This window comes from Equus caballus, chromosome 29 (genome assembly GCF_041296265.1).
Source record: "Equus caballus isolate H_3958 breed thoroughbred chromosome 29, TB-T2T, whole genome shotgun sequence".
Lineage (NCBI taxonomy): Eukaryota > Metazoa > Chordata > Mammalia > Perissodactyla > Equidae > Equus > Equus caballus.
The window spans coordinates 27788442-27807526 of NC_091712.1; the positions used below are offsets into that span (position 1 = coordinate 27788442).

Sequence of the window (19085 nt, forward strand, 5' to 3'; positions counted from 1 at the left end):
TTCCTCGATGTGTTATGCTTTTATACTACTGAGTAAAAACCTAGGTGTTTTCTTTTTAAGATGAGAGGATAGAATAATTGAAAATCACGCCTCTCACATTGTCAAAAAAATACAATTTTGCTGTAAATTCATATATCAGATTTACATAAAAGGAATTAATTGTTTTCCTCATAGCAGATGTGCCGGGAAAGAAAAATAAATCTGTAAGATAGAAAGAGCTTGGAAGTGATTTAGGTGAAACTAGAAAGAATAACAAGGATTACAACTTTTTTTATACGCAAAATTGAGCCCAAGAAAAACATTGATACACAAATTGAAAAAGGTACTCTATTATCAGGATACATCTAAATACATTTAAATATGTGATGCAATGCTCTGTAAATAAGAAACTAGATAACTCAGTGAGTGTTTTATTACCAATCTTTTTATCTGCTATCCAATAGACACAATCTCAGTTGCCTGCTGTGTCCCAATGATTAAATCATCACTTATACTGCAACGCTTCAAACAGTGGAGGTTGAGATTCCATAGACTTTAATATTGAATGTGATTAAACCTTTTTTTGAAGAGCAATTATATATTTTTTCAAGTAGAATAAAAGCAGGGTCAACTATTTTGGAAAATATGGGAAACAATATAGCATAGCAGTTAAATTATGGACTCATAGATGACCTGCATGTGTTTAACACCTGTTTCTGCCATTTTGTAGTACATAACTAGGTCAAGTTACCTAACTTCTAGGTCTTTCTGTATTCTAATCTACAAAATAGAGATAATGATAGTATGTGCCTCATACAGTTATTGTGAAAACTAAAGGAGTAAATATTTTAAATTCATAGAATAGTACTTAGCACTTAGTAAGTTCTATGTATGTGATTGCTCTAGTTACAAAAATTATTATAGGGGCCGGCCCCCTGGCCTAGTGGTTAAGTTCACACACTTCGCTTCGGCGGCCCAGGGTTTCACTGGTTTGGATTGTGGGCGCAGTCATGGGACCCCTCGTCTAACCATGCTGAGGTGGCGTCCCACACAACACAACCAGAACGACCTGCAACTAGAATACACAACTATGTACTGTAGGGCTTTGGGAAGCAGGAGAAAAAAAAAGATTGGTAACAGATGTTAGCTCAGGTGCCAATCTTTTAAAAAAATTATTATAATTAAATATGCTGTTTGAACTTGGAGGTTCCCCGATAAAACTGTAAAAAATACCCAGTGCTGCTTCAGCACATAATTTCTAAAAGTGTTTTATACTTTACTCAAGGGTTAGAGGCACTCATCTCTCTGAGGCTAAAAATGGAAGCATCATTGACAGTACGCTTGGCTCATGGCTCCATCTCCAGTGCAGAGTAATGTGCTCTGCACATAGTAGGTGCTTAATAAATTTCCACTGAAGGAATGAGTGAATCACACTAAACATCAAATATTCATAAGCCATTAATATTCAGTTTTCAGATCCAAACAACATGGGTATATTTCTCTTCAAACTTCAATATGTGAAAAATTAAATTTCAGAAAGGCTAAATTAATAATTGATTCCTCTGGCTTAAATCCCTTTTATTGTTGTTTTGAACATGATTTTACTATACAAATATTTTACTTGCACAAAACTAGTTAAGAATTCATTGCCTGCAGTGGATGCCTATATCTGGCAGCTGTAAAACCTTCTACGTGTTCTCACTGAGGATTCTTCTTGCTTCAGGTAAAAGATCTGGGAGGTTGAACAGGTAGAATCATTTTAATAATAAATTTCATATTGTGCAAGACCATTAAATTGCTGTCTAATATCCAGTTCTTCAGATTGATCTTATTTGAGTTTATTTCTTACCAATTTCCTAAATTATCTACAAATGACCCATAATAAAACTGGATTTCAAAAAGAGCAGAAAATATATGGGATTTATTACACATATCATTTCAAGAGATTGGGGATAATTTCATATCTATGCCTTTATACAGATGTGTCTATGCCTGTGCATCTACTGAAGTTGAGAAGGGCTGATCAATCAAACATAGCACACGATTATAGACATAGTTACTGAACATTAACAGCAGAATGGCTACTTCTGCTGCATATACACAGGACTGGATATGTAATAATTAGCAAGGATATTATATCTTCTACTTAGAGTCAAGGGGTTCTAAATTCATGGAATTAGGCCCTATGCAGTTAAGACTAAAAAACCCCCAGATGTTCCCCAACATAAACGGCTCTGGATCCTTATCCTTATCCGTATCTTAACAAGTCTTCTTTCTTCTTATCCAAATCTTAACAAGTCTTAATAGCTAAGCCTCACCTTCCAAGAAAACCCCCTTTCACAAAAAAAAAAAAAAAAAATCCACCACCAACAAAACACACAACCACACACACACACACACACACACACACACATCCATGGAGCTCTTGTTTTCTTGGTAATCTGTAAAAAATAAAATCCATAGGAAATATCTTGGCACACAATTATTTTCAGTTTAAACGCTTTAATCTATGTACTACTTGCTCTTTTCTTTAACTGTTAGGTATGTACAGGCCTTATTCTCCTATTATTTAATCTACACGAAGACAAATTCAGCATCACACGATTTTGTGCCTCCTCCAAAATATTTTTGAATTAAGTAAATCTATATCTCTTAAGGCTCAACAATACAATGTGCTTTCAAAAGTCCATCTTTTTATTCACATTTGAAATAAATTAATGTATTTACTCTACGGTCTCTAAGAATATATTTGTAAAATAGAGGGAGGTGTTCTTTATATGAAGGAGGCTGATTGGAGTGGAGGATGTTTGTCATTAAAATTAAACGTTCCTAAAAGTGTGATTGTCTAATTGGGAGAAATAAGGACATTCTAGAACTGTAAATTGCCTACAGAAAAGGCTCTATGGAGTGGTAAACATTCACATAACACATCAAAAAGAAAATGGAAGAACGAGAAGACTATGAGTGAAGGAAACAAATTAGGATTAAAGAAAAAAGTCAACAAAACTCCTTCATCCCCCAACTACTTGCATTACAAACCTGTATAAATGAATGAACGCCTAAAAACACTTCTACTTTTTTCCACTGTGCACCTTGCTGTCCAGTTTGAGCCCACAATTTAGAAGTAGCATTGTCTCTCTTGCTGAGTACCTGTAGAGATAAATCAAGTAGGAAGCATTCCAATATTTTGTCTTGAAAAATTTTAAACACGTAGAATTTTCCCAGTGATTTTTAAAATTTTAATATCAACATGAAGTCCCTGAGAGAAAAGCTAAGACATTTTTCATTAGACGTCTTTGTTTTCTATAGAGCGCTGAGTCCTCAGGGTAGCTCACAAGCTCTGTATCCTAAAGATGTGCATGAATATCTGTCAGTCAAGTCTGAAGGTATCTGGGCACCATTTAATTAAGAACTCCTAGCTACAGTAGCTTTTTAAAATCTGACAGCAGTAACATTTGGAAGTTCATACATTAAGTATTAGTCATGTAGTTGAGTGAAAAGCACAGAATTACTTACTAAAACACTCTTTTGAGAATGCTTCTTCATCCTCTTGGGTTCAGTGAGGGGCAGTGACATCACAATGGGAGCCCACTCAATTTTAACAGCACATATGGGTGATATGAATGGGCTCCCACTCATGTTGTGCCAGTAAGAGCTCCCTATCCAACAGCCTTGAAACTAACAAATTCTCGCCAGTACTATATCCTCATTCTAAATGAAAATTCAGATTAGTCTCAGGGGGCATATTATCATGGCTCTTCATTTAGAATGATACAAAATGAGCCATCAAGAGAATAATTGAAGAGAATAGTGAAGAGCAGAACAATTCCACTTTTTAAAATAACTTGCTTAGATGGTTTATTTAATTATTTCGCAACATTACTTTTAAAAATACAATTCGTACAGCCTAAGAATTATTCAGGTAAAGGGTCTGTGAAGGTTTCTTCTTTTGAAAGTGACAGTAACTTTTAATGGTTTCATTATCTGTTTTTTTAAACTAAATTCAAATGGCCATTTTTATAGAATTAGTTTCTAGAGTCATATAAAAAGTAATATGTGGCTCGCAAAAGTATCACCAAATTCTTGGTCTATAAAATTAAGTTAAATCAGCATATTAAAGTCAAGAAAATAAAATTTATAAAAAAAATTGTTTTTGAAGGATACTAAAAAGAATAGGAAATAGATCTTCTTTGTATGAATACCACTCTATATACAAATCACTAAGGAAAAATGTGTTCATGCACTATATTAATACAACATTTAGCTTTATTTTATTTACAAAAATAAGAATCACATGTATTACCATACTAATTATTTGATAATTACTTATAAAATTTTAATACTATTTCATAATTTTTTATCTACTAATACAAAATCTTATTATTAAAAATAATGAAAGCATATTTCAGATAATTAATCAACCACAAAATATGCCAGGTAAACCATTATTATTTTTCTGATGAAAAACCTGCAGTAAGCTGTATTGATTGCTTTGCCTAAAACCATTTTTAAAAAGTCAATGTAAAATAAATCATAAATTTTAACTTCAACCCATAAGACTATTCGGATGCTTTTAGATTATTAAACACACACACACATATATATAAACAAGTTTAGTTTTAAATTGTTTTTCGTAAGAAGTGACACCTATAAGAAAGAAGACAATTCTTTCAAAATTGATCTATAAATTTAATACATTTCCAATTAAAAACACTAACAGCATTTTTGAAATAAGGTATGTTTATCTAAAATTTATTTGGAAAAATTAACATTTATTATGGCCAGGAAAATCCTAGAATAAAACAGTAATAAAATGGGGAAAAAACACCTAATATTAAAATTATGATCAAGCTACTGGAAAAGAAGTGATTAAACACTGGTCTATGGTCTCTTTCTTTCTCTTTATTGGGGAAAAAGAAAGCAGGTGGCCCAAGTGTAATATCCTTGCAAATATGACAAATCTGGACTTCTTGGTAAACAAATTAATGGTCTTTGACTGGAGGAGAGCACTTATCCATGGTTGTTTTAAGCAAGATATCCCTATTCTAAAACTGCTTATAGTAAACAATTCTGGAATTTGGGGATTTATTTTTCAGGCATGCCTTCCTGGAAAACGTTACTTAAGCTATGAAACTGAGTATAAATGGAGATACTTCAAAACTGAGTTGGCTTCTTTTGTGCAGGTGTAATATGTATGTGTCTGTACATACTACTTACAAATCTTATACATTATACAAGGTGTGTCCAGTGTGGGAAAGCAGTATCTAGGGATCTTCATTCAGACTCAGAACCTCTCTCTGTTTTGCCTGTATAACTTGGTCTTCTAGAAGAAACCAGGACCCGCTGGAGAAATAGTTAACTCTAGGGATGGAAATGAGTCTGGAACATCTTCTTGGCCAGGGAGGAAGGAAATTTTTTTTTTTTTAAAGATTTTATTTTTTCTTTTCTCCCCAAAGCCCCCCGGTACATAGCTGTATATTCTTCGTTGTGGATCCTTCTAGTTGTGGCATGTGGGACGCTGCCTCAGCGTGGCTTGATGAGCAGTGCCGTGTCCACGCCCAGGATTCGAACTGACGAAACACTGGGCCGCCTGCAGCGGAGCGCGTGAACTTAAGCACTCGGCCATGGGGCTAGCCCCAGGAAGGAAATGTTTAAAGGCTGATAGGCTTGTCAAAGAGACATAGAAGTCAGCTTGAAGAGTCTGCTATGACCTAATCTGGGACAATTTAAGAACCAACAATAATAATAGAAATGTATGATAACAAACCGTACACAATAGGAACCCATGAGTCCACACTGATATAAATCAGTAAATGGATCAAAAAAGGAAAGTTTTTTTTTGAAATAGAAAACTAACCTACAAACGTAGACAGAATAGTAGTGTTAGAAAATCGCAATGAGGCAATCGTCACAGTAAAATTAATTCCAGCAAAAAATACTACAGGAAGCAAAAACTAGTGGATATATTGAGTTGAGATCAGGATTTTCCACACTCTCAAAATGTCTCTTCTCAAAATATTTATTGATAACAAAGGGAGCAAAAGTACTGAGACTGATAGACATTATGTACCAACCAATGGTTAGTGCACAATATGGCGTGATATTACAGGAAATAAAGAATACACTAGTGGTGATATTACAGAAAAAAAGAACACAATATTGGTGATCTTACAGGGGGAAAGAAAAGCTTAACATTGAGCAAATCCAAACTGAGGGACATTCTACAAAATAATTTAATTATAATCTTTTAAAATATCAAGGTCATAAAAGTGGAGGAAAGATTAAGGAATTGTTCCAGTTTGAAACACACTAGAAAGAAATAACAACTGGGTGCAATATGTTATCCTGCACTGAATTTTTCCTATAAAAGAAGATGCTACTGGGACAACAGGCAAAAAATAGGGTCTCTGGGTAAAGGGTATCTTGGAGTTGTCTGTGAGATTCTTGCAACAGTTTGAAAGAATTTCAACAATAAGTTTGAAACAGTTAAAAAAAATTTTCTTTTTTACAAAGAAACCATTTTAAAAAAGCTATTGGAGAATGTAGCACCATTACCATCAAGGACAAGAAGAATGCACATTCAAATATCACCATAGTGTGTAAAACTCATTTGATTGTGCTATTCTCAGAACATTGACACTGCAACCTACATGAAACATTTCAAGTATAAAACTGTTTTACACAGAAGCCATAACCTCAGAATAAAGACAATAATTATAAATTGAATAGGGAAAAAAGTACCTTATTAGACATTAAGGTCTAATTCTGCTAAAGCTTTTCTTCAATCATACCATTTTGAAACTATACAAGTGTTGATAATTGTTCGTTTTCATTCATCAGCAGACTATATTTTAACACCAAGTTATACAGTATGAGTTTTTATAGAGAAAAGTCAGAAAATACAATTGTTTAAGCAGTACCTGGAGAGAACCAACTGTGGCACCATTCATATGAACCCAGAATACCAGGGTACATTTTGGTCCCGTGCGTGCAATAACAGGAGTGAGGATGTCAGCTATGTCACCAAATTTTCCATTTGAGCTATCAGCATACAGGTACCAGCCATCTGTAGCATTTCTGGGGAAAGTACAATGTGTTCATTAGATTTTTAAAGAAGAAAATAATTATATAACAGTTTGCCACTGATTATATTGTTCTATAATTTTTCCTAAAAGTACAACAATATTTTGCAGTATAATGATGATTCATAACCTTCAGCAGAAATAATTTTTCTACTATTTTCATTCGGAACCCATGTGCGAGTTGGTACAACCTACACAAATTATGGCAAAGGCTGAAATTATCAGGTCTAATCTGTAATAACTTGGTTGATTTTTTTTTTTTTGCAATGATACTGCCCATACGCCGATGAGCTTTGCAGAGCTTATTTTCATGCGCATAAAATGAGACCCTGAAGCAGTGAATACCTTTAGAAAAGGCATAAAAAGAAGAAAAAATATATATAAATAATTAAAGCATGAAAAACAGAAAGGAAAACTGGCCTGAGATTCTACTCATGGGTCTAAAAGGCCTCCAGGTTCAAGTTTGATCTCCCTCTTTAGTGAGATTTAGGTCAGTTTTACCTAAGCAGATTTCAATAAGCTGGTGGATAATTTTTAAAATGTACCTTTAATTCCCTAGTTCCAAACTGAAGAGGAAAAATAATAATGGAAACAATTAAATATTGACGTAATCTTGCCATAAAGGACCGAGTTGATGTTCCCACTTTATCAATTCAAAAAAGAGATAATAAAACATTAAAGGCATGGTAAGTAACACACAGGTTTTTGAAGGATTAAATAAGGAAATGATTCCTCACAATTTGGGCATTCGGGTACTATTTGTTTGGTTAATTAGATTTCTTACTGCTTTCTCACCTAAATAGGATGCTAGATAAACTTACTGCTTATTGAAACCATTTTTATTTCGACAATTTTTTGAGGAAAGAAATGAAAATCATTAATAGCAAATAGAAGGAGAGAAGGACAAAAGTGTTCACTCGTCACTCCATATTCATTGAGTCAATCCAGTCTTGCCAGTGGCTGTCCCAGGCCCTTGGAACATGATTGTGAGCAACAGACATGACAGGGTTTGGCCTCTGGCCTCATCACTTACTGGTTGGGCAATATTAGGCAGGTTATTTAACCTCCCTGAACACATCAGTTTCTCCATCTCTAAAATGGGATAGTTCTGTGTATGGTTTCAATAGGAATTAGAAACAAAATAAGTGAAATATATAACAGTATTTGGCCCATATTACACATTAAATAACTGTTAGTGGTGATTTGTGGTTATGTTTATGTCATTAGTTGAAGCTAAAGGAATAGAGTTTAGTGTCCAGAAAACCACAGAAGGTAGGTATGAGTTGAGATCATCTTTAACAGGCAGGATTGTTATTAATTTGTCTGAATTGTGCCTCAATGAGTAAGCACGTCCAGCTTTGTTCCCTGTGTGCTTAATATGCCAGGATTCCAGAGATACCAAGAATAAAGATGAATATATGGCCACTTATATATTCAGATACATAGAACCAATAGTGAGAATAGTTAATAAAAAGATCATGCACATTTTTCTATTCATATGATCTATTTAATTTGCAAAGCTATCCTTAAAGCAATTGTCAGGATTATTGCAATTTTATTATAATTTATCATAAAATTATTTCAATATATCTAAATGTCTTCAATTCAATTGAGTTCTGCTTCTGAGATACAGGTGGAATTGTTGATTCCTCTCCAATTTTAATGCAACCAGCTTAAGTCAAACTCTTGTCATCTCTTGCCTAGCATAACAAGCCTTCTAAATTGTCACTCTATCTATTTTTCACACATCACTTAGAAAAATCTTTTAAAAAATGGAAATTGGATTATTACATCTCCAAATCCACTCCTTAAAACCTGCTAAAGTTTTCCTAATGGACTTAAGAGTATAATAAAAATATTTACTATGTCCTCAAATCTCTACATAACCTCAACCCTGCTTCCCAATGGGAATTGCAGTGGGGAAGAGATGTGCCCAATTTGCTCTTGGGAACCAGGGCAATCTGATTCAGTATACCACTGTGTATATGTGTTGCAAGACTCACTATTACAAAGACATAAATTCTTCACACTTTGATCTATAGATTCATTAAGCTCCAAGACAATTTCAATAGATATCTTTCCCAGAAATTGACAAACTAAGTTTCACAGAAAAATCCAAAGGACTAAGAATAGCCAATTTTATTGTGAAAGAGAACAAAGTTGGAGAACTTATTCTATCGGATATCAAGATACACTATAAAGGTAGAATAATCAAGACAGAGTGGTATTGGAATAAAGACAGACAAATGGGCCAGAGAAACAAAAGAAATAGTCCTAAAACAAATCCATATATATTTGGATACCTGATTTATGAAAAATTTAGCTCTTCAGAGCAGTGAAGGAAAGGACATCTTTTTAATAAATTGACTGATAAAATTAAGTAGCCACATGGGGAAAAATGAGTCTTGACCCCTATTTCACAGCGTTCAAAAATAATAAATTGCAGGGGCTGGCCTGGTGGTATAGCGGTTGGCTTTGTGCACTGTTTCCATGGCCCAGGGTTCACAGGTTCAGATCCTGAGCGGGGACCTATACACCACTTATTAAGCCATGCTGTGGCAGGTGTCCCACATATAAAGTAGAGGAGGATTGGCATGGATGTTAGTTTAGGGCCAATCTTCCTCAGCAAAAAAGAGGAGGATTGGCAACAGATGTTAGCTTAGTGCTAATCTCCCTCATCAATCAATAAATAAATAGATAAATTCCAGGTAGATTATACCTGGGATGTGGAAATTAAACTGTCTAAGATAACATAACAGTATTTTCTTTATGTGGGAATGATAACATTTTTTAACAATATATAAAAATTATTATCCATAGAGGGAAATATTGAAAAATCAGACTGTATTCAAATTAAGGATTTCTGTTTATCATAGATACCAATATCATGATCAAAAGGCCAACCAGTGAATGGGAAAAAACATTTGTATCACATTTAATGAGTGTAACACTTATTGAATGTCTACTATATACTATGCACTATACAAGATGTACAATAATGTGTGTGTATATAGTTATACATGCATATTATATAAGTACATACATACAAGCAAGAACTGGAGGAAATATCCCAAAATGTTAACATGTTTATATCTCTATTTGGGGCCCATGTCTATTTTGTTTCCTACACATTGCTTGGTTCATTGTTGACCCTCAAAAAAATACTTGATAAATAACATAAACAAATGAGTTTAAAATTAGTAGAGCGCATATGGAAATAAAAAGACTGAAGCCCACCAATGGGCTTCCCTCTGAGATACCTGGCACTGCAACCTACCAGTAGAATCAGTATTAATTCAAATTTGCCAAGCCTCTAATTTCCACTCATTAGCTCAGCTTTGATGAAAATTCTTATAGAATAATATAGGATCAAATTATCTACTTCTCTCTCACTCCTCTTCTTACCCTACCCAAGTCTGCGGTGTGGGGGAAGGGTGAAAATTTCAAACAAAACAGAAGCAAGGCTTTCCTTTAGAATTCCCATCACAAAAGGGGGTTGGGGGTGGGGAGAGATTACCAAATTAATCCTGATTCTTTCTTGCAGTCAAAATCTAAACCTAACATTCACTTAACAGTAAGCACCAATCCTCAACAACTAATATGTCAAAGGGCTCAGGAAACTAGGAGAAGAATCTAGCAAACATTGTCCCTTTTCATAAATTTATAGGCAGGACCACATCACTTAAGGTCCCAATCCCTTGTCTAGCTTCCTCTCCTCCTGCCCCTGAAACAAGACCAAAGGAGTGACAGAGCTGTGTATTCAGATGAAATTACACATGAAAAGTTGATAATATGCTCCAGGCTGGGGAAAAAAAGCAACCATAAGAAAAGACAGACAAAGTTAATAGATTTGGAGACCAAGGAGACATTAAATGAACACAGGCCACAATTCTGTCAATGTTAAAAGCATCTAACCAAAGGTTCTTTAACTAGAGATCCCCGTATTAATTTCCCAGACACTACACAATGGAAACAAACACAAAACTAATGCTTAATTTCCCCATTCCAATATAAGTCAAGGAAATTCAGTCACAAGGATAAATATAAAATAAATTGTTGAGCTAACTCTTTATAACTATACGTCCCTGAAATATCCTCTTCACCTGCAAGGAAAAGGAAAAAGGAAAATATGTCAGGAGATCAATTTGAAGCATGCAAACAACAAAAGTGCATTTGTGTCTTTACATTGCACTTGAACACAATGCCAGTATAACAGAATATCATTTGGTTACCAATCTCATATGCATTAATTGGGGGCACACGATACATGTACGATTCCTAATGGAAAAATAAAGAATTACACAAACACTGGCCTGTGTCTGGGGTGAGATTATTTAAGCATGTACCTGCAAAGGAAATCAACACCCCTCCTGAAATCAACACAGCATTAATGACCACACCTAACGATGCTGTCACCCGTAAAATATCAGCATCTCTCTACTAGCCTTCAAAGTGTCTTCTCTCATGCAGGGCAGGAAGTAGGGTGTTTTATAGAAACATATCTTTTCTAATAAAACATATCATAAACCACAGTAGTAAAGGTTTAATGAAAGTAGCGTTAAACACCCAGGTGTTGTGAAAGTAAAGATTCCAGGTAATGATGCAAAGTCATTAAAAAAAATCCATTATCCAAAGTGATCTGATCTATAGTGCATGCTGTTTTAAAGAAAGTTGCCCAGGCCTCATAGGATAATCAGTTTCTAAATCTTACTATTCTACAGATTAAACAATTAAAATATTGACTTTTTTCCAACTTATTTGAGAATCTCCTAGGTATTCACTTAATTAAAATAGTAAGAAAAAAACACTCTTGCATGGACAAATCAAAATATTTTTGAGTTAGGTCAACTGCCGTTTGATCCTGTACATTTATAGTGTGAGGGACACATTCTCCAGGCTTATTCTTGGGTTGAGATGTACCCTCTGATTCACTATGATATTATAGGCTGTTTTAACGTACCTGATGGGATATGATCTACTAAATGTTGTCATGAACTTTATTAGCTTTATGGGTAACAGAAATATAAAGTGTTCAATAGTATAATTCTTCTAATGGTTTTCATAGTATTACCCTAGCATCTGTAGTAAACCATCCTTGTTGTGTGGAAGTGCTCCCCATCCCTCCCACCAACTCCACAGCATGAGAGGAACAAAGTCCCTGACCCACTTCCGTGAGGGAGGGAGCAGCCTTCTTAAACAAATGAGGCTAATCAGAGTTCTCATGAGGGCTTTTTAGAGTATAAATTAACGGGAAAAGGAACAGTCCTTCTTGGGTATCAAATCTCCTTACTAGCTGAATCCCCAAGGTTTGACATCTGCTCTGTCTGATTCCGAATCTCCAAACGTGCCCTCTACACTATGCTTTACTATTACGGAAGAGACCCCCCCGACACACACACAAAGGCTTCTATTTGACCTTATTGGTCCTTTCTAAAATACACATCTGATCCAAAGTGATCGGATCCATATCTGATACAAAGTGAGGACCTTGAACTAAACTATATGTTATTGTACTACAAGTAAATAACAAGTTTCTGTAGAATTTACTACACGTAGTGTCCAGATCAGCTGACATTGTTTTTTTCATAGCAAGATTCTCTTTCTCAATTTTTTTTTATTGAGGTAACATTGGTTTATAAATTATATAAATTTCAGGTATAACATCAATATATTTCCATTTCTGTGTAGACTACATCATGTTCACCACCTGAAAACTAATTACCACTTGTCACCATACACATGTGCCCTATTACCCCTTGATAAAGGAAGCAGTGAGTTAATTTGCATTCTGGTGCAAGGTCTTTATCTTGGCAGTGTATTTGCAACCAAAAGTCCACAGAATGGTATTTTATACTGCACTGGTATGTAACTGGGTTCAGAGAATTTTTTCTGTAAAGGCCATATAGTAAATATTTCAGGCTTTGTGGGTCGTACAGACTCATTACAACCATTCAACTCTGTCTTTGTAGCATGGAAGCAGCCATGGACTGCTTAAATGAATAGGTATAGCCATGTTCCAATAAAACCATATTTCAAAAACAGGCATCAGGCCAGTAATGGCCCACAGGCCACAGTTTGATCACCCCTGTTGTATGGATAAAGTTTCAACTTATCAGGATCTGAGGAATGACTTTCTTTACCAATACCTTGATTCACTTTTCATATACTACTTTACTCACACACACAGATTTATACCCATTTAATGTGTTTATGCAATTACTTGAGTATATCAAGTACTTTCCTATCTGTGTGTCTCCATTGTATTGATCTTTCTTCTGGGCCCACTTAGAACCTCTGCTCTAAGTCTTCCTCTATACTACTTTGATGTATCGTCTACTGCATATCACAAATATGTTTCCAAGCCTTCTTAGATTCCTAGACTCACAATTTCATAGCATTTTATACATAACTTGTTAAATGCAATCTTCATATTAGATTTTCATTCACTGAATACGAAGCTGTATGCCCCATGAGATTACAAAGTTTAAGGCACATAATTTAAATTATTTAATACAATATCTAGAATGCCTTTTAAAGTGACTTAAACCCAATTGGTACTCAATAAATATTCACTGAATCTGTTGCTAAACAAAAGTGATAGAGAATTCTTGCTTTGCTATACAAAAAAAATCTCCTTCACAAATGCAAGGCATCTCAGTTTTGAAAAAGGACTTACAATTTTGCAGAGTGCTTTGGGAATTTTCATTCTGAGTCTCAAAACATAAAAATGAAGAAACAAACAACATTTGTCGCCATGTTATATAACCACCTGGGGGTTTTACCAACTCAAAATTCAATAACCAAGGTATCAATGTCAAATATTTTAATTAAGAGCACCCACAGTTCCTGTTTCAATATTGTATGACATTCACTGGAGAACAACTCTTTGTGAGGCATGTAGAAACATATTAAAAAAATAGAAACTATAAATTAAAAAGGCTAAGAAATTACACAATGTAGTTGTATTTATTTGTCTTCTAATTCCAAAACGAGATTTTAAAAGTCTCACTAAAGTAAGTATATTCTTTGTGAAATAGATTTTAGGCTGAAGAAACACTGGCTTCTGAGATGTATAAAATAAAACACTGGAGGTTTTCAGATCAGCCTCTAAATTAGGAAGCCTTCAAATGAGGCAGTATTAAATAATAGTTTGTCATTTAATATTCCCAACAAACTTGAGAGGGTAGGATTATAATCATTACTCCTTCACAGATGAGATAACCAAAATAAAATAATTTGCCAGTGGCAATTCCCTTGGTGAGTATTGAAGGTCTGGACTTTGATCCATCTCCCCATGTTTTACATTCTAAACTAGTTGTCCTCTAAGTGTGGTGTATGAACCGGTAGCATCAGCATCACCTGGGAACTTGTTTAAAATGCTCATTCTTGGGCCATATCTCAGACCTACTGAATCAGGAACTCTGTGGTAGGGCTCAGCAGTCTGTTTAACAAACTCTGTTTATGCTGGTGCATGCTAAAGTTTGAGACCCACTGCTCCAAACTACTTACACTAACAGTTAAAATGGTATTCATAATTCCAAATTGCTAAATCATACTCCAATCCAGGAGCAATATCTAGAAAAGTGGATATTTAAAGTTTATTCTTCTTCCCAAAATAAATAACTATGCAATTAAAAAATTTTAGACTTTAGTTTTAACAACACTTCATCTTCTATTACATGCTGTATAGAAAATAGGTCCTATGTTCCAGCAAAAAAAAAGAAGAATAAAGCTGATTGGTAGAGGTATGGGTTGGATTTTCTAGTCAAGTGTATTTGAGAAACAATGTACAACTCCAAGGGTACAATTACACACATACACGCACACAGAATTTGATATAAATAGTTCTTCTGGAGATGTGTAACCAACTGTCCATTATACTCTTTTTTTAACTCACACATTCCTAATGTATTTGAACAAAAAAATGTCTGGCACACGGTAAGCGCTCAATAAACATTTGCCAAGAAAGTGAATGAAAAAAACTAATCACTTGTTTTTGAGAATCACTTGATAAATAATACCTTCTAATAAAAATTTTGACCTAGGTTTCAAAACAAATTGGATTAATTTAAATCTTGCAAAAATTTTAAATAATTTAAAAAAATATTTTAAATACTTCATATGTATCAGAAATGACTCATATTAATACAAGAATTTATTCACATGATACTGTGAATCAAACTCTATTTGTTTCAGACAGAACAGACTTTAAAACAAACAAAGATATCAAGGATAAAGAAGGATGTTATGTAATGATACTGTATGTGTACATGATTGGTAAGAGTATAGTCAAACTCAACAACATCATCAGTCAACTGGATATAATTGACATCTATAGACTACTTCATCCAACAACAGAATACATATTTTTCTCAAGCTCATATGGAACATTCACATCTAATAAGAACTATTAACCAAAATATACAGAGAATTCTTAAAACTCAACAATAAGAAAATAAACAACCCAATTAAGAAACGGGCCAAACACCTGACAGACACCCCACCAAAGAAGATATACAGATGGCAAAGAAGTATATGAAAAAATGCACCAGATGCTATGTCATCAGGGAAATGCAAATTAAAACAACAATGAAATATGACTGCACATCTATTAGAACGGCCAAAATCCAGAGCACTAACACCATCAAATGCTGGCTAGGATGTAGAGCAACAGGACCCCTCATTCACTACTGGTAGGAATAAAAAATGGTACAGACACTTTGGAAGACACTTTGGTGGTTTCTTACAAAACTAAACATATTTTACCATAAGAGCTAGGAATTGTGCTCCTTAGTATTTACTCAAAGGAGTTGAAAACTTATGTCTACACAAAATATGCACATGGATGCTTGCAGCAGCTTTATTCATGACTGCCAAAACTTGGAAGCAATCAAGGTGTCCTTCAGAAGGAGAATGGATAAATAAACTGTGGTACATTCAACAATGGGATATTATTCAGCACTAAAAAGAAATGAGCTTATCAAGCCATGAAAAGACATGGAGAAAGCTTAAATGTGTATTACCAAGTGAAAGAAGCCAATTTGAAAAGTCTACATACTGTATGATTCCAACTATATGACATTCTGGAAAAGGCAAAACTACGGAGACAGTTAAAAGTCAGTAGTTGCCAAGGTTTGGATGGGGAGCCGGGAGTGATGAATAGGTAGAACACAGAGCGTTTTTAGAGCAATGAAAATACTCTGTATAATACCATAATGTTTGATATATGTCATTACACCTTTGTCCAAGCCTATAGAACGTATAACACCAAGAGTGAACCGTAATGTAAAACATGGACTTTGAGTGCTTTTGATATGTCACTGTAGGGTCGTCAATTTTAACAAATGTACCAGGATTAATTCTAGAGAGTGAAGCAGGCTTCCTCTAGCAGATAAGGGAAGAATCTATATATAGATACAAAGGCCAGTATAAAGCAAGGCTTGATACATCACAGATGCATTATAAATAGAAATGAGGTGAAAGACACAAAAATTCTCGACAAATTTCAATCTGTTACACAAATGATATAGTCATTATTTTATTGATTTCAATGTCAGGCAAAAGTGAGTTAAAAGAGAATTCTTATTATTTCCTAAAACAATATGAGCCAGCCATGTTTGTAGAAAATAAATTTATTTATTAAAACTGACCTGACCTTTAAAAATTGTCTTTTCAGGATTGATCTCAAAGGCTATTTGTTCTAACTTTTACTTGTAACCTAATTAGAATTTTGAAAGTTATATTTAATACATCTAGCAAATTGGATTCTTCTCATTAGGCTATAGATTCATGACTTTATCTAATTTTATGAAATGGGCTTATAAAATTATATGATTGTGACATTCATAGTAAGTACAAATTGATTAATGATACAGCTAAAATTTACTTTAATAAGTTACATAGATGAAATCCTGGTAATAGAAAGGATTAAAATGGTTATGCCCACCATCCTCTCATAGATAATTATAAATATTGTATAAGATATACAAAGTCAACTTCAAAAAAATGCACTGAAAAATTTCCAAAGCAGACAAAAATGAAAGGAAAGCCTAATACACACACATACACACACAAACCTGAAACTTAAAATGATAAGAATGGTGAGTTTGTGACTTTTTGGTCTGACAAAATTGACAATCTCCCTTACCTGTTGTTTATGGTTGCAGAAAATGACACACTAATAGCTCTACTGGCTACAGGTGCCAGAGATCAGAGTTTAGCTGAAAATTTAAAGGAGAAATCCTGGAAGGCATAAGTACAGCAGATGGAATGAGACCAAAATTCAGAGAATGAACTGCTCACATCCCTGACTGACAGCTAAACTACACAGGTTCAGGGAAGATGATAGGAAGCATGCAACAATGCAGGCAAAAAGTAGAGAAAAATCTATGTTCAAAGAGCCAAATCTGCAAAGTTGAAGATTTTCTTAACTGAATACATTTTTTCAACCATACATAACTCAACCAGCAGAGGCAGAAAGCTTTAAATCCTTGTGGACTTGAAGTTCCACAAAACAGAGTCTGAAACTCAAAAAGCAGAGATAAATAAAGAAGGAATTCCTAGAAGGAAGGGAACCACAGAGAAGATGAGCTCTAACTCTGTTAAAATCCTTGCCTGATCATTAACTTGCACGAAAAAGCAACAGTGGAAAGTCATAAGAACAGAGTAAAGATATTAGCAGCTGCATACAGCACAGTAGGAAAAATGTACAGTTTGAATCCAGGCAAACTAATTTCTTACTAGAACAAGAAACAAGAATCTTCAGATGAACACGACAGAATCCAAAGTCATTAAAATCTATTATCAGCAATATGTATTTCTCAATCAAAAACTGCTAGACATGCAGGAAATGTGTAGTGTGATCCATATGAAGTAAAAAATAAATAGCCAATAGAAACACACTCCAAGTGGGGCAAGAAGTTGGATATATCAGACAAAGATTTTATAGCACCTATCACAGATACAAAGAATTAAAATGTTCAACAAATTGAAAAAAATATGGTATCAATGAATGTACAGATAATTTCGAGAGTAAAATGGCAACTCTAAAATAACTAATCAAATGGAAATTCAGGGGCTGAAAACTACAATAATTGAAATTAAAAAAATAAAATGTTCTATAAGTAGATTGGATAGATTGCATACAGATTGGATATCATTGAAGAGAAATTGGTGGAGGTGAAAATACATCAGTAGAAATTATCAACACAAAAAATAGAAAGACAAAAGATTGACAAAAAATAACACCTTCTCAAAGACCTGGTACACAATATGAAACAATCCAATATTGATACAATTGGAATCCAAGAAGAAGAGAAGAGAAGAAAGAAAAAAATTGAAGAATAATGGCTGAAAACTTCCCAAGTTTGGTGGAAAACAATGTACAAACTTGGGAAGCTTAACAATAAAAACATCATAGTTAAACTGTTGTAAGCTAAAGACAGAAAATTTTGTCAGCAAAGAAAAATGACACGTCTGATACAGAGAAACATCAATATGAATAAAAATAGACACCTCATCTGAAAAGATTGAAGTTATCAAAATTGTATGTTCAAAGTGCAGAAGGAAAACAAATAAAAAAGAATTCAATATCTAGTGAAGTTCTCTTTTAAAAGTGAAGTGGAAATAAAGACAGTTTCAGATTGAAAAAAGAAGAATAATAATTTTCCAGCAAACTTTCACTACAAGAAATGCTAAAGGAAATTCTTCAGGAAAATTGAAGAAATAACACAAGCAAGGAATTCAGATTTGTTGAAATGACAAATGTGTCTGAAAATATAAAATTATATGTATATATAATTTTCATATATTTTATTTATATATATTTATATATATGCGCAATGTATATATGTGTGTGCATTCTTTTTTTCTCTTCATCCTGCTGAAAGACACATGAGCGAGCAAAGCAAAATAATAACACTGATTAGATATGTTTACAATTTATATTGGCATAATATACATGACAATAGTACTAAGAAATAAGTGGGGGCAGGTGGAAATAAACAGTACCAAAGTCTATATTTT

General features: G+C 34.0%; 1 protein-coding gene across 1 annotated transcript in view; it reads right to left on the minus strand.

Annotated features, from left to right (window-relative positions):
- Nucleotides 1-19085, minus strand: part of MALRD1 (MAM and LDL receptor class A domain containing 1) — a 653802-nt gene that overhangs the window by 389625 nt on the left and 245092 nt on the right. The window contains exons 23-24 of the mRNA XM_023631939.2: nt 6900-7056; nt 3019-3129 (exon numbers count right to left, since the gene is read on the minus strand). Coding sequence (XP_023487707.2) covers nt 3019-3129; nt 6900-7056 — 268 coding nt within the window. The remainder of the gene's footprint in view (nt 1-3018; nt 3130-6899; nt 7057-19085) is intronic.